The 14,703-nt window shown below is 47.0% G+C and overlaps 2 protein-coding genes across 3 annotated transcripts in view; both read right to left on the bottom strand.

The window, feature by feature from the left end:
* The window catches only part of POLR2A (polymerase (RNA) II (DNA directed) polypeptide A, 220kDa), a 28,227-nt gene extending 16,775 nt beyond the window's left edge, over positions 1-11,452 (bottom strand). Inside the window, exon 1 of one of the 2 annotated variants that reach the window (XM_012655711.1) lies at positions 10,968-11,452. In XM_012655711.1, coding sequence (XP_012511165.1) covers positions 10,968-11,060 — 93 coding nt within the window. In that variant the 5' untranslated portion in view covers positions 11,061-11,452. The remainder of the gene's footprint in view (positions 1-10,967) is intronic. The other variant, XM_012655712.1, reaches the window with a different exon arrangement.
* A 902-nt stretch (positions 11,453-12,354) lies between these two features.
* On the bottom strand, positions 12,355-14,464 carry SLC35G6 (solute carrier family 35, member G6). The gene is made up of 2 exons (XM_012655713.1): positions 14,342-14,464; positions 12,355-13,852 (listed from the first exon to the last, which is right to left on the bottom strand). Exons 1-2 carry the CDS (start codon positions 14,342-14,344, stop codon positions 12,836-12,838), a joined length of 1,020 nt encoding a protein of 339 aa, XP_012511167.1. The 5' UTR covers positions 14,345-14,464; the 3' UTR covers positions 12,355-12,835.
* Between the last annotated feature and the right edge of the window lie 239 nt (positions 14,465-14,703).

The following is a 14,703-nucleotide window of genomic DNA, read 5'->3' on the forward strand; positions in this document are numbered from 1 at the left end:
GACCTGCTTGAACCCTTCCATGTCCACATGGAGATTTTATTAAAAGACAGGAGAACCAGGTGTGAGGGGGACAGGCTGGTGGAAATGATTTGGAGAAGGGAATGGCTGGAATTCCAAGGAAGGTGGATCCAGGACTCAGTGGGGCCACTTCAGTGAAGGAGAAGAGATGTAAGAACTTAGTAGATGAAGAGATTTCTGTCCTGGGCTAGAGTTGGTCAAGGCAACCTTTGGCATCCTTTCACACAATGGAAACCAAGGACTTTTTAATTAGCTAGGGTTTGGTCCGTTAAACTTCCAGATGGAAGAACTTAGAAGAATTTAACAAAAGGGTATTTGATTTGAGTGTCAACTTCAAGCCAGGGGCCAAATTTGTTTCTCTAATCCTAACCACTAACCTCCTAGGAATGTCCTCTCTCTTAGACATGAGAACCCTGATGCTGCCTGAAGTGACTTACCCAAGGTCTCAATCTCAAGGAGCCAGTAAAAGTCAAGCCCAACTCTCTCTGGTCCCAAACATATGCTCCTCCCACTCTACCATGTTGCAGCAAAAATAATTATTTAAACTCTAGAATACATCTTGGTGCCAAACATAGTGCTAACTGATTTATCTCATCTTTACAACTAACTTATAAACTAAGCATCACTGCCTCTATTTCGCAGATGACAAAACTTGAAAGGCCCAAGATCATACAACTACAAAGTGGTGGAGCCAGATTTGAATCCAAGTCTGTCGGTTTCACCTGTGCATTCTTTCCACTATTATCAGCAAACTGCAGTGAGTACGAACAACTATCCCCCTAAATACTACATCTCCTTCCACTACCACCACATCCCTGAAATCACTCCTGCTTAGCCAGTGACACACGCAGACGAACCACGGCTTTGAAGTGCTCCCTCTGCTTCCACATCACACTTGCTCCTCCCTCTCTGGCTGCTGCCTCTTTGTCTCCCTCCTAGGCCCCTCTGCCTTGGTCTGCTCCTTAAACACCACTGTTCCCCAGGGTTTTAGTCTATCCACATCTCACCCTATATGCTGTCCCATGATCTTCACTATACAGGAATAACTCATTTCATTGCCCTCTGCTTTACTGCATGTCGCAGGTATTGCATTTTTTACTAATTGAAGTTTTGTGGCAATCCTGCATTGAGTCAATCTATTGGTGCCATTTTTCCAATAGCACGTGCTCACTTTGTGTCTCGGTGTCACATTTGGTAATTCTTGTAATATTTCAAACTTCTTCATTATTATTGTTATTATTATTATTTTTTTTTTTTTGAGACAGAGACTTGCTCTGTTGCCTGGGCTAGAGTGCCATGGCGTCAGCCTAGCTCACAGCAACCTCAAACTCCTGGGCTCAAGCAATCTTTCTGCCTCAGCCTCCGGAGTAGCTGGGACTATAGGCATGCACCACCATGCCCGGCTAATTTTTTTTTTTATATATATTTTTAGTTGTCTGATTAATTTCTTTCTATTTTTAGCAGAGACGGGGTCTCGCTCTTGCTCAGGCTGGTCTCGAACTCCTGACCTCAAGCGATCCTTCTGCCTCCGCCTCCCAGAGTGCTAGGATTACAGGCATGGGCTACCACGCCCAGCCCATTATTATTATTATAATATCTATTATGGTGAACTTTCATCAGTGATCTTTAATGTTACTACCGTAATTGTTTTAGAGGGCCATGAACCACATCCACATAAGACAGCTAACTTAATCAATAAATGTTGTTTATGTTCTGACTGCTCCACCAACCAGCTATTCCCATCTTTCTTCTTCACCTTGGGCCTCCCTATTCCCTCAGAAACAACAACACTGAAATTAGGCCAATTAATAACCACACAATGGCCTCTAAGCGCCCAAATGAAAGGAAGAGTTGCATGCCTCTTACTTTAAATCAAGAGCTAGAAATGATTAAGCTTAGTGAGGAAGGCATGTCAAAAGCAGAGACAGGGCCAGGCATGGTGGCTCATGCCTATAAATCCTAGAACTTTGAGAGGCCAAGGTAGGAGGATTACTTGAGCCCAAGAGTTTGAGAGCAGCCTGGGCAACACAGCAAGACCCTGTCTCTACCAACAACAACAACAACAACAAAAACAGACACAGGCCGAAAGCTAGGCCTCTTGTGCCAAACAGTTTAGCCAAATTGTGAATGTAAACGAAATGTTCTTGGAGGAACTACTCCAGTGAACACACAAATGATAACAAAATAGCCTTACTGCTGATATAGTGGGCTGGATAGAAGATCAAACCAGCCACATTTCCTTAAGCCAAAGCCTAATCCAGAGCAAGGCCCTACCTCTCTTCTATTCTATGAGAGCTGAGAGAGGTGAGGAAGGTGTAGAAAAGTGTGAACCTGGTGAAAGTTTACGAGGTTTAAGGAAAGAAGCCGTTTTCATAACATAAAATTGCAAGATGAAGCAGCAAGTGCAGATGTAGAAGTTGGCAACAAGTTATCCAGAAGATCTAGCTAAGGTCATTGACAAAGGTGGCTACACTAAACAACAGATTTTCAATGTAGATGAAACACCTTCTACTGGAAAGATGCCATCCAGGACTTTCACAGATAGAAGTCAACGCTTGGCTTCAAAGCCTCAAAGAGCATGCTGATTCTCATTTAGGGACTAATGCAGCTGGTGATTTTAAGTTGAAGCCAATGTTCATTTACCATTCATCCTACAGCCCTTAAGAATTATGCCAAATCTACTCTGCCTGTGCTCTATAAATGGAACAACAAATCCTGGATGATAGCACATCTGTTTACAGCATGGTTTATTAAATATTTTAAGTCCACTGTCTGACCCACTGCTCAGAAAAAAAGATTCCATAGAAAATATTACTGCTCACTGACAAGAGATATATAAGGAGACTGATGTTTTTATGCCTGCTAACACAACATCCATTCTGGAGCCCATAGATCAAGGAGTAATTTTGATTTCCAAGTATTTTTGATTTTTTTTTTGGGAGACAGGGTCTCCATTGCCCCAAGTGCAGTGACATCATCATAGTTCACAGCAACCTCAAACTCCTGGGCTCAGGCTATACTCCTGCCTCAGTCTCCCCAGTAGCTGGGCTTACAGGTGGGCACCACCACACCCAGCTAATTTCTTCCATTTTTGGTAGAGATGGGGTCTCACTCTTGCTCAGGCTGGTCTCAAACTCTTGACCTCAAGTGATCCTCCCACCTTGGCCTCCCAGAGTGCTAGGATTACAGGTGTGAGCCATCGTACCCAGCTGCAATAAAGTATTTCTAAATTATGTATATATATATTTTTTACACATAATGCTATTGCATACTTAATAGACAATAGAATAGTGTAAACGTCACTTCCCCAAAAAATCATGACTCACTTTACTGAGGTCGTCTACAATATCTATGAGGTATGTCTGGATACTAATGACTCCCAAATCTATACCTCCAGGCCTCACCTTTCTTCTGGACTTTGGATGAACATAATTAACTATCAAGTCAACTCCCTGCAGACATCCCACCAATAAATCAAACACAACCTGTCTAAAAGCAAACTCCTATCTCCATAAAAATCTCTCCTTTTCCTTCATCACCAACTCAGGTATGGCACTCAATTCAGAAACCTACACTCATCCTTCCTACCCTCAGGCATAAAACACTGAAAGAGCATGGTCTTTGTTGTCAGGGACCCTGGGTTTAGAATTCTGGCTCTGTCACTTGTGAACTATGTAACCATTAAAGGACTTAATTAGCTCGCTTAAGCCCCAGACGTAATAAGTGCTCAATAATGACCACTATCATTATCCAATCACTCACAAGTACTGGTCATTTTTACCTCCTAAGTATTTCTTGAATCTTATCTCTCTTCTCCACCCCTTTAGGCCTTTCCTTTCTAGTCTCCATCAGAGTGTTCTCATGGGTCACCAACCTGTCCCTCTCCAATCCATCCATACCACAATCAGGGTGCTTATTCTAAAATGGAAATCTAATCATTCATACCCTCTTTTCCTCAGAATGACATCTATACTCAGTAGGACAGCTAACCAAAAGGATTTTCATGCCGTTCCCACCTTCATTTCCCTGAAGCTCCACACCTTCCTGTTTACTCCTCAGTAACAGAATCCCCTGGGGTCCCCTATCGCCAGCACAACATATGCTGCATTCCTCCTCCCGGGTTTTCTACATGCCAGTGCCTCTCTCCACTTAGAATGTCCCTCCCCACTGGACAAACTCCCATTTCATAACAAAGCTCAGGCAACGCTTCCTCCAAGAAGCTTTTCCACAGCCTCCCCAAGATGGACGAGGGCCCCTCTCTGTGCTTCCACAGCCCCTTTTTCATTGCACATCCAACACTGCAGTGCAATCATCTACTGGGGTCTGTCTTCCCTGTAGATTATAAGCACCCCTCAGGCAGGCAGCATCCCTCAATTATCCTGAATCCCATGTGTTTGTCTGACATATGGCAAGCTCCCAGCAAATGTTGAACTGAACCACACTGCTTAGGACCCTCCACTGCAGGGAGGTGCCCTCAAAGAATTTGAAAAAAGAGAGATTACCCCATGACCATCACACCAGTAATCCCCTCATAGATTTGATTAGCCACTGCTGGGTAGAAACCAAAACGGTCTACGGATGCAAGGCTGAAGAGGTTTTGAACATCCAAAATTCTCATCAAGATGACCTGTAGAAATCTCTGGGAGACAGAGCTGGTGTGTGACTAAATTCACAAAGCTGGGATCTCATCAGCTGCATTCCATCCTATGGAAAACATGAAGAAGGGGATTTGCTCATCTTGAAAGAAACACAAAAAAAGCAGAAGCGGCATGAATCTGGCTGCCAGAACAGACACTGCAGAGGGGCCTAAGGGAAATTACACTCAAAACTTTTCACCTCTCTCTGCTCAAAGTCTATGCTCCCCAAGCCAACCACCCTTCTAATGACTAATTCTGCTTCCAGGCATTCTGAAACTGGGCCAGGCAGTGTCCTGGACAACAGGCATGAATATCCTGGTTAATGAGAAGAACAACCTCTCCACCGTAAGTTAACAAATTGTCATTTTTGGATCATCCACGAACTACTTTAGCACCCAACCTTTCAAACAAACACTGGTTCTCACTCTCTACAGGATAAAGGTTAGACTCCTGAGGGGTTGGCCAGTGTTCTAGCTGTGTTCTCTTTCAGGTATTGCCCCTGAGGTCACAGAACAAAAGGCCTGCCACAGTGTCTCAGTAAATACTCATTTCTTTCATCTGCCTTCAGCAAAGCAGACAGGGTCGTTACAACTTGGCTTCAACTCACTTTTACAGCTTTATTTGGTACCACATTCTCCCACCCCCCATACTTGGGTTCCATATACAATAGTTTTCTCAAAATTCCTTTTGCTTCACGTGTCCCCTTTGGAGTAAACTTCTATTCATTCTTTAAGACCCAGTTCAGATGTCACCTCCTTGTAAAGTCTTTGGTAACTCTTTTTTTTTTGAGACAGAGTCTCACTCTGTTGCCCTGGCTAGAGTGAGTGCCGTGGCGTCAGCCTAGCTCACAGCAACCTCAAACTCCTGGGCTCAAGCGATCCTACTGCCTCAGCCTCCCGAGTAGCTGGGACTACAGGCATGTGCCACCATGCCCGGCTTATTTTTTCTATATATTTTCAGTTGTCCAGATAATTTCTTTCTATTTTTAGTAGAGACGGGGTCTCGCTCTTGCTCAGGCTGGTCTCGAACTCCTGAGCTCAAACAATCTGCCCGCCTTGGCCTCCCAGAGTGCTAGGATTACAGGCGTGAGCCACCGTGCCCGGCAGTAACTCTTCTTAGCCTTATCCACACCCCAGCGAGGTTCTCAGCCCAACTTTAATTACTTGGTTACACATCTGTCTCTCCCACCAGACTGTAATCCTTGATGACAAGGATCATGTTTTATTTATCTTTATATCCTCAGCACCTAGCACGGTAACTAGCACACGGTAGGGGCTCAGTAAATATTTGCTGCATATATAGGAAATCCCTCACTAGATTATAAATAATTTGAAGGATAATCTTCTGACTCATCAACTCTACCTAAAAGAGTATATTACTGCTTTAAATTCTTCTCTGAGTAAGTTGGGGTATAAAGAAAATGTTATGCAGTCCATGGCATACCGCTGTTTTTAATGAACAGGGGTCAACCCCTGCCAATGAAATCAAGCACCCCAACCCCCAACTGTGTGTTACTTTGTATAAAGCCCTAACAGCAACTCTCCTTGCTTCCTTTCCCCGCACATAGCAACATCCAAATCCATCTTATGACAGTAAAGACAACTGCTCTATCTCAAAGCCAACTCAGAGTCCTCTTTACCTCCATACACCCTCCCCCAAACTTCCAGAAAACATTCTAGCCTCAATACCACCTGTTTCACAACAAGAGGGCCCCTACTCCCCCATCCTCCTATGGAAAGTCAAACCATCTGTTAGACCAGCAATACAGAAGCACTATATATACACACTGCAAGCCATACACAGCACTATCACAGTCCCTTATAATCCCACACCCCTGAGATAACCCCCGGAACGTTTTATCAACAGTGTTCCATATTTTTTAAAAATGCAAATATGTTCCAATTTTAACATAAATAGGGCCTCATTCTGCAAACTGTTCAGTAGCTTTTTCATTTATCCAGAGATTCCTTAATATTATCAGTTCACAGTGCCCCTACTGTCTCAGTAACTTTCACAGCACTCCCTAGGCCAAAAGAGAGCCACTTATTAAGTACCTAGATCCAAACAACTGAAGTATTTATATCCTAGTCACTTCCTAGCCATTTGAAAAAATAACACACATAAGCTGAAAAAACTATTTTAATATATTAAAATAAAAGTATTCTTCTTTCTCAACCATAATTACTTACTTATGGCACCTGTTAGGCACTGCACAACTTTCCGAACTTTGGAATCAGAATGGACAGCACCAATCTAATTTCTCGTACCAACTGATTTTTCCCGCTACCTAGCAACTGCTAAAAACCCAGCTTTACAAAGACATGACGTCATGGAAAGGGATTTAGCGCCATCTAATGTTGAAATTGAACTACCTGGAACTGGTAATTTCCAGGGCTTCTGACAAATGCACCTGTGCTTGTCTTGAAATTTTAAAATATCTCACTATGCCCTTGTGAGTTTGCGGTGCATCAGCACAGTTTGGGAACAGCAGATTTAACCTATTGGGATGGTCTGGTTCTATTGTAAGATGACACCCAGAGTTATTCAATAGGGTTCCTGTTAGCAAATATTTAAGTGTTCATAATTGTCATTTTCAAACAATGTTGCCAAAAAAAAATCCTTCTACATGTATCTTTGCATATCTGTCAAATTATTTCATTTACTTATTTATTCAACTAATTTTTATGACTCGCCTATTATGTGGCAGGCACTATACGAGATGCTGGGGGAACAAAGGAAAACAACACAGACGAGGTCCCTCATGAAATTTACATTCTATCCAAGAAACAAGAAACAGAAAGACTAATCCTTTGAGGAGTGACAGGCTGTGAAGGAAAATATAGTAGAGGATAGGAGTTAGAGAATGTAAGGAGGTTCTATTTAAATAGGTTGGTCAGGGAAGAGCTCCTATAGATACGGTACCTCGACAGAGAACATACTGACATAAAGGAATAGGCATGCAGAGGTTTGGGCAACGTTGTTCCAAGCAGCAGGAACAGTAAATAACAAAGTCCTTGAGGCAGGAATAAGCTTGCAGTGTTAGAGAGCAAGCAGTCAATGCGGTTAGAGAATAGCGAAGAGGAGACTGGCAATGAGAAGGAGAGGCAAGCAGGGGCCAAATAATATAGGACTTTTTAGGCCGAAGAAAGGAGTTTGAATCCTCTGGAGAGAATACCATGCAGATGAAAACACCTAGCTCTCTAGTTTATTCTAGATGTTCTGCAAACTGTAGGAAGAACAGCTAGGGGCTAGAGCAACTGCAGTAGTTGCTCTGGCCCCTAGTTGCACATTAAAGATGATAGTGAGGTGCAATATGGGGGCACGCAGTGGTGGGGATGGTCATAATGGCTGGATTCCAGATGGGCACAGTGGCTCACACCTATAATCCCAGCACTTTGGGAAGCCAAGGAGGAGGCGGGCATTGCTTGAGGCCAGAAGTTCAAGACCTGCCTGGGCAACATAGCGAGACTGCACCTCTACAAAAAAGAAAACTTAGCTAGATGTGATGGTGCACACCTGTAGTCCCAGCCACTCGGGAGGCTGAGGCAGGAGGATCGCCTGAGCCCAGGAGTTTGAGGTTGCAGTGAGCCATGATCATGCCACTGCAAGAGCAAGACCTTGTCTCAATCAACCAATCAATCAATGGCTGGATTCTAGATTTACTTCCAAAGGCAGAAATGACACTCTGGCAGATGGACTAAGTGGAGACTGTGAGAAAGAGAATCAAAGATGGCTTTTAGGTTTTCAGCCTGAGTAACTGAATAAATGGAGAAATTATTTTCAGAATCATTCAGGACTGGGAAAGGGACATGACTGAGGGAAGAAATTAAGATTTTTTTATTTAAGGATGAATTTTTAAAAATGGTACTGCTGGGCTAAGGTATAACTGGTTAAATTAAACAGTTGATAGAACTGTCCTCCAAAAACAGTATACCAATTTATCTTTCTACCAACAATGTATAAGCATGCCCATATCCCAATGTTTTTGCCAGCAGGGAAAAATCAGATAAGGAAAACAATTTTAATTTACATGTTTTTATTAGGAAGTCAATTTTTTTATTGGCCATTTGTACTACTTCAGTGAACTGTCTATTCATACCCTTTATCTTTATCCATTTTTCCAGTAGATCCGTACTTTCCTTACTGATTTGTAAGCTTTCCTTGTATATTAAGAAATCTAACCTTGTCCACCACATTGCAAATATTGTTTCCCAGTCTGTTTTTCGGCTTTGCCCATGGTGCCTCTAATAAGCAGAAGTGGTCCTAATTTTTTAGTAGTGAAATCTGCCTTGTTCTTCCTTGTATTTATACTGCTTGGCTCATTTTAGGCACCATTTAAAATTTACCTATAGTTAAGTCATTACTATTAAGTATTTTTGCCCCCGGTAACAGCTCACACAAGCCTTCAATTTTTGTGCTTTATGGGGTTTTCTTTTCTTTTTCTTTTTTTTTTTTTTTTTGAGACAGGGTCTCACTCTGTCACCCAGGCCAGAGTGCAGTGGCGTCATCATAGCTCACTGCAACCTCAAACTCCTGGGCTCGAGCAATTTTGCTGCCTTGGCTTCCCAAGTAGCTGGGACTACAGGCATGAGCCACCATACCCCACTAATTTTTCTATTTTTGTAGAGACAGGGTCTCACTCTTGCTCAGGCTGGTCTCAAACTCCTGATCTCAAGCAATTCTCAAGCAATCCTCCTGTCCCAGCTCCCAAAGTGTGAGCCACAGTGTCTGGCCTTTAGGGGTTTGTTTTTTTTTTTTTTGAGACAGAGTCTCACTCTGTTGCCCTGGCTAGAGTGAGTGCCGTGGCGTTAGCCTAGCTCACACCAACCTCAGCCTCCTGAGTAGCTGGGACTACAGGCATGCGCCACCATGCCCGGCTAATTTTTTTTTTTATATATATTTTTAGTTGTCTGATTAATTTCTTTCTATTTTTAGTAGAGACGGGGTCTCGCTCTTGCTCAGGCTGGTCTTGAACTCCTGAGCTCAAACAAACCGCCCGCCTTGGCCTCCCAGAGTGCTAGGATTACAGGCGTGAGCCACCACGCCCGGCCTAGGGTTTTTTTAAAGATTTAAATCTTAACTTCGTCTGGAATTTATTCTGTGGTATGAGTGAAGTCAGGACGTTCTGACTCCTGACATAGCTGAACCCTCTCGCCAGCAAAATTATCCACAAATATAGCCACTTAACTCCATTCTCTCCAGCCAACTAGCTTCCTCTACTTAGCTCCATAAAGGAAGAAGTCCAAGTCACCAGCAGCTCTTCCCCTAGGACTATCCTCCTCTCTCTGGCCTCTCCTGCTTCCATTCTTACCGTTCCCTACAATCAGTTCTTCACAGAGATACCACAGCAGTGTTTTGTTGTTGTTGTTGTTAACTGTAAACCTGATGTCACTCTCCTGCTTTTAATTTTTAATTGTCCAATGACTTCCTACAGGAAACAGAATTAAATCCTGACTCCTTACCATGATTCACAATATCCCATGCTTCTCCAACCTATTTCTGTATCACTCTCCTCACCCACTAAACTCCAGCCACGCTGGCCGCCTTTCAGCCTCTAGAACAGGCCATGTTCATTTCTCCCTCAGACCCCTTGCACTTACTGTTCCCTCTGCCTGAAAAGCTGTTGCCCTAGAATCTATGGTCTAGATGATGGGCTGCTTTTTATCATTCAGGTAATGTCACCTCCATAGACAGGCCTTCCCAGACCCTGACACCATCCCATCCAAAGCAACCCCACCTCAGTGACTCTCCCGGCATTACCCCGTTACTTTATTCCAAACACTTGGCCATTAACTGAATTATCTTTTTGATTCATTTATTCATGCTTATTGTCTGTCTCCCCTGCCTTTTTCCACAGAAAGTGCTCTGGAAGTCAAGGTCCTTGTCTGTCGTGTTCAGCTCTCTATTCTCAGAGTCTATTGTGGCTTTCACATAGCAGGTGTTTGATTAATATCTGTAGAAGGGGAGGGGAAAATCTGGGGTTTGGCTTCCTATCCAAACTTGCAAAGACTCCCTAGGATCCGTCTGATTTCGTTCAACGTCAGTAACTTTGGAAGGTGGAATCAGTTACCCCTCTCTCCCTCCTTCGCACACTCCAGCCAGGCCCCCATCTCCGACACTAAGTTTGCTCAAATCCATGCAAAATCTAACTCCGGGAAGCCCGAGGCTGGACCCTGCATGGCCTTGGCGCTGCTAAGCCATGCTTCCAGCCCGTCACCAGCAGACAGCGGGAAATGCCAAGTTTCCGCGGCTACCATCCAGCCCCGCCCGCAGGCGCAGGAGGGAGGACGAGGGGAGGGCAGAGCAGCTTACCAGTTCATCCGGACTAAGGACTCCGAACTGCACTCTCTTGATGGTGCGCAGCGGGCATGCGCTGTCCCCGGAGGGGGGGCCACCCCCGTGCATCGCGGAGGCAGGCGCGCTGCGCAGGCGCAAACCTCACTACAAAAAGCCTGCGCCGCCTCCGCCTAGGTGCTCAGACCCCGTCGGGGCGGCCGCCGGGAAGGACCTCCCCGAGTTGGGAGGAAAAAGACTGAGGAGGGGGAAGGTGGGGGAGGGAAAGAGGCGGGGAAATAAAAAGGAACGAAACGAGCTCTTCTCTCCCTTTCCGGAGATTTTTGGCTCACAAAAAGGAAAAAAAAAAGGAGGAGGGGAAGGAAAAGGTTTTGGGGGGAGGAAGAAGAAAGAGGGTAACGAATAAATAAGTAACCGGGCTCCTGAACGGCAGAGGTTACGGCAGTTTGTCTCTCCCCCTTCCGGGAGCCGCCTTCTTCTCCAACCGTCCCGGCCGCGCTCTCGGCGCTTCTGAGAAGCGAACTCGCCGGATGACGCCTTTTATAGATTCGCCCCTGAGTCCCCGCCCCTTCCTTTCCCGCCCTCCCTTGCGCTACGGGGCCGCCTGCGCCGGCCCGCACGGGGCGCGCGCTCGAGTCGTTGATCCTCTCTCCGCGGCTCCCTGGTTGGGCGGCCCTTAGAATGACAGGGAGGGGGGATTTTTTAAATCGCGCCGCCTCCCCTCGCTGCTCCCTCCTGCGCTGAGATTTAAGATTTGAAGGACCAAGGGTAAAATTAGACCGCTTTTATTCTAGTTTGGAGCACGGTTTCATCTTCAGCGGAAGTCTCTCACTAAAACATCCCCCCCTAATTTGGAAAATGGTCTGTTCTGCGAATCGGTAATGGAGGCGGGTCCGGTTGGGTGCTCCCGAGTGGGTTCCTGGCGGGAGTGCAGGGGCCGTCCTTGGTCATGAATATGCAGTCTCGCGCTGAATATGCATGAGAAGATCAAGATGGCGAGGGCAATTGCTTGTCCGGAAGTAGCCGATATTTGTCAAGCGGCCTCCAGAGATGAGTGGGCATCTCCGGGCCTCTCAGGGAGCGCTGTGCCAAGTCTTAGTCCTGGATTCCCGGCCTGAGCCACTCGAAGAGGCCTCAGCTCGGAGGCCTGCTCCCGAAGGAGGCTGGCCACTCTCTCCGGGAGAGATCACGGGACCGCGACAATCCAGGAAAAGTAGATTAGCCATGGGGCGGGACAAGAAAGTCCCGGGGGATTTGGGGTCAAGAAATCTGAACATTAGGAAATCTACCTTATAGAATATTTCAGAAATAAGATGGGGGGCGGGGATCCCAAGGGATTCTCCAATAAGAGCAACTATAGGACTTCCACTCTCCCTCCAAAGCAGAGATGACACCACTGCACAGCCACATTCAGAGTAATCCTTGTTTGATGTCAATGTCACATTACCACCCCAAGGTGGGTCGCAACCATGAGGAAAGGAAACCGTGGCCCAGCGGGAATTCCCTCCCCCAGTGCAGCTGCTTGCTCTGTCTTCACTCTAACACCCGGGAACACTCCAGCCCCAATGCTCTGCTGCTGAGGGAAGTCCTCCCCATGGCCCACAGCCTGCCTGCCTCAACCCCTTGGATCTGCTCCTCAGACTTTATCCCTTAGTTAAGTCCTGATTCCTAGGACATGGCCTAGACTCTACATCCTTTGGTCCCCAGACTTGTTTCCAGGTCTTCCACATACTCCCTCTCTCCACCATCTCCCCAAGTCACCCTTGACTCCAAGAGGTGTCCCTCTCCCACACCAGTTCTTTTCCAGTCACTGATTTGCCCATATTTGTATTTCAGTGTCTCTATTTACCCCTGCCCCCCCAACCCCCAGGCTCTCAAGTTTGATGTCACTCCTCCACCTGCCCTTCCTTCTCACAGCTGAGGTTCTGGGCCGTGATGATGGCAATGCTGCCCAACACAACCCCTGCCCCCATGATGTCAGAAGGTGCCACAGTCTCATAGAGCACGTAATACTGCAGCATCAGGGCCACCACCACCTCAGAGTGCAGGACAGCACACACCAGGGCAGGGTGGGCCTTGGTGACTGCATAGCTCACACACACAAAGGAGACCAAGGCAAGGATCCCCACTGCCCCCACACAACTCCAACTCAGAGGGTCGTTAGGCAGCACAGGGGTCTGCAGCACAAAAAGGCCTGGCACAGAACCCAGCAGCCCCACCAAGCCAAATAGGAAGGCCACTGTCAGCAGGCAGGAGGGGAAGTGCAGGGAACGATAGACCAGAAGCCCCAGTGACAGTGCCAGGCCTCCCAGGAAAGCCAGCACATAGCCCAGAGCAGTGTAGAGGCCTGTGGTCCCCTCCTGCAGTGTCCCTAGTCCAGGTCCCACAATGATGATTAGTCCCAGGGTGCTGCCCAATAGTCCACACCAGTCATAGCCGCTGAGACCCTGGCTCTCGAGGCAGAGGGCAAGGAGAGCAGAGCAGACAGTGGAAGAGCCTTTGCGAACTGTGGCAGCGTTGCCAGCAGGCACCACCTGAACAGCACTGTAGGCACATCCAATGCTGAGGACGTTGAGCAGGGCGTGGAGGCAGGCCCGGCCTCGGACATCAGGAGGTCCCAACAGTGGGTCGCCACGCAGTTTAAGTAGCAGGGCAATGGGGAGATGAAAGAGGCATCGGCAGATGAGCAGCTCCAGTGAGGGAAAATGGGAAGCCTGGTAAGCCATACGGGAGAAGGGGCCCACGAAGCCAGCAGGCAGGCCCCCACCCAGCAGGGCCACGAGCAGACCCTTGGTGGCATCGGAGGGCCGGCAGCAGCGCTGGTGCGAGGGGAGGCTGGGCGGAGTGGAGGGCGGCGATGGCTGGGTGAAGTCAGGCAGGTTGAAGTAGGGGTGACTGCCAGCCTGTTAGGGAGAAAGGAGCTTGGGCATGAGGGCAGCCAAGCCTGGGGAGCCTGGGGCAGGGCAATGCCAGGCTGGGGGTCCAGGACCCTGTGGGACAGAAGAGGGGCAGGCTCTCTTGCTGAGGAACTCTTAGGAGCTAGAAAGGGCCTGAAAGATGGATGAGGTGGTACAATGTGGGCCTGGAGCATCTAAAGCAGGAAGCAGGGAGTGAGCAGTCCTGAAGCATCCTATTTCTCTGGGTAAGTTGTTCCTGGGAGGAGAAAAAAGACCCAGGGATGCTCTGTTGGTTTGAGGAAGGGCAGGTGGCCTTAGATGCTGTGTGTCTGTGTGATGTCACAGGTTCCAGCGACATCTGGATACAACGTGATGAATTTCATTTGTGAGTGTCTCTAGGGTAGCTGGGAAGTTTTATGGGAGGAGGGGAAGGGGAGCAGCCAGGAGCTTCAGGAAGGGAGTGTTGCCCTATGCACCCCCTGGCCCCACACTCACCATCTTTCCTTGGACTTCCTCCTCTTCTCCTGACTCTGGGGGCCTGGGCCCCTCAGAGCTCCAGCCATTGTGACCTGGTTGGAGTGGGGGTGGGGTTCTTCCCTGGAACCTTCCTCAGGTGGTGGTGGGCCTATTTTCTCATTGATTCCAACTCTCCATGTTTTATATTTATGGCTCCTTGACTCCAAAATTTGTCTGATTCTTTTTTCTCTTTATGATTAGCTCTGTGGCTTTAAATTAATTTGTTTATTTATATCTTGCTTTGATTCAGAAAGGTCTTAAGGAAAGGGGCTCTGACGGCTGGCTCCTCTGACTCCTCCTGAGTTTTTAATTTTCCAGCACCAAGGGAGGAGTCCTTCGGA

Source organism: Propithecus coquereli, unplaced genomic scaffold (genome assembly GCF_000956105.1).
Source record: "Propithecus coquereli isolate 6110/MARCELLA unplaced genomic scaffold, Pcoq_1.0 Scaffold482, whole genome shotgun sequence".
Classification (NCBI taxonomy): Eukaryota; Metazoa; Chordata; class Mammalia; order Primates; family Indriidae; genus Propithecus; species Propithecus coquereli.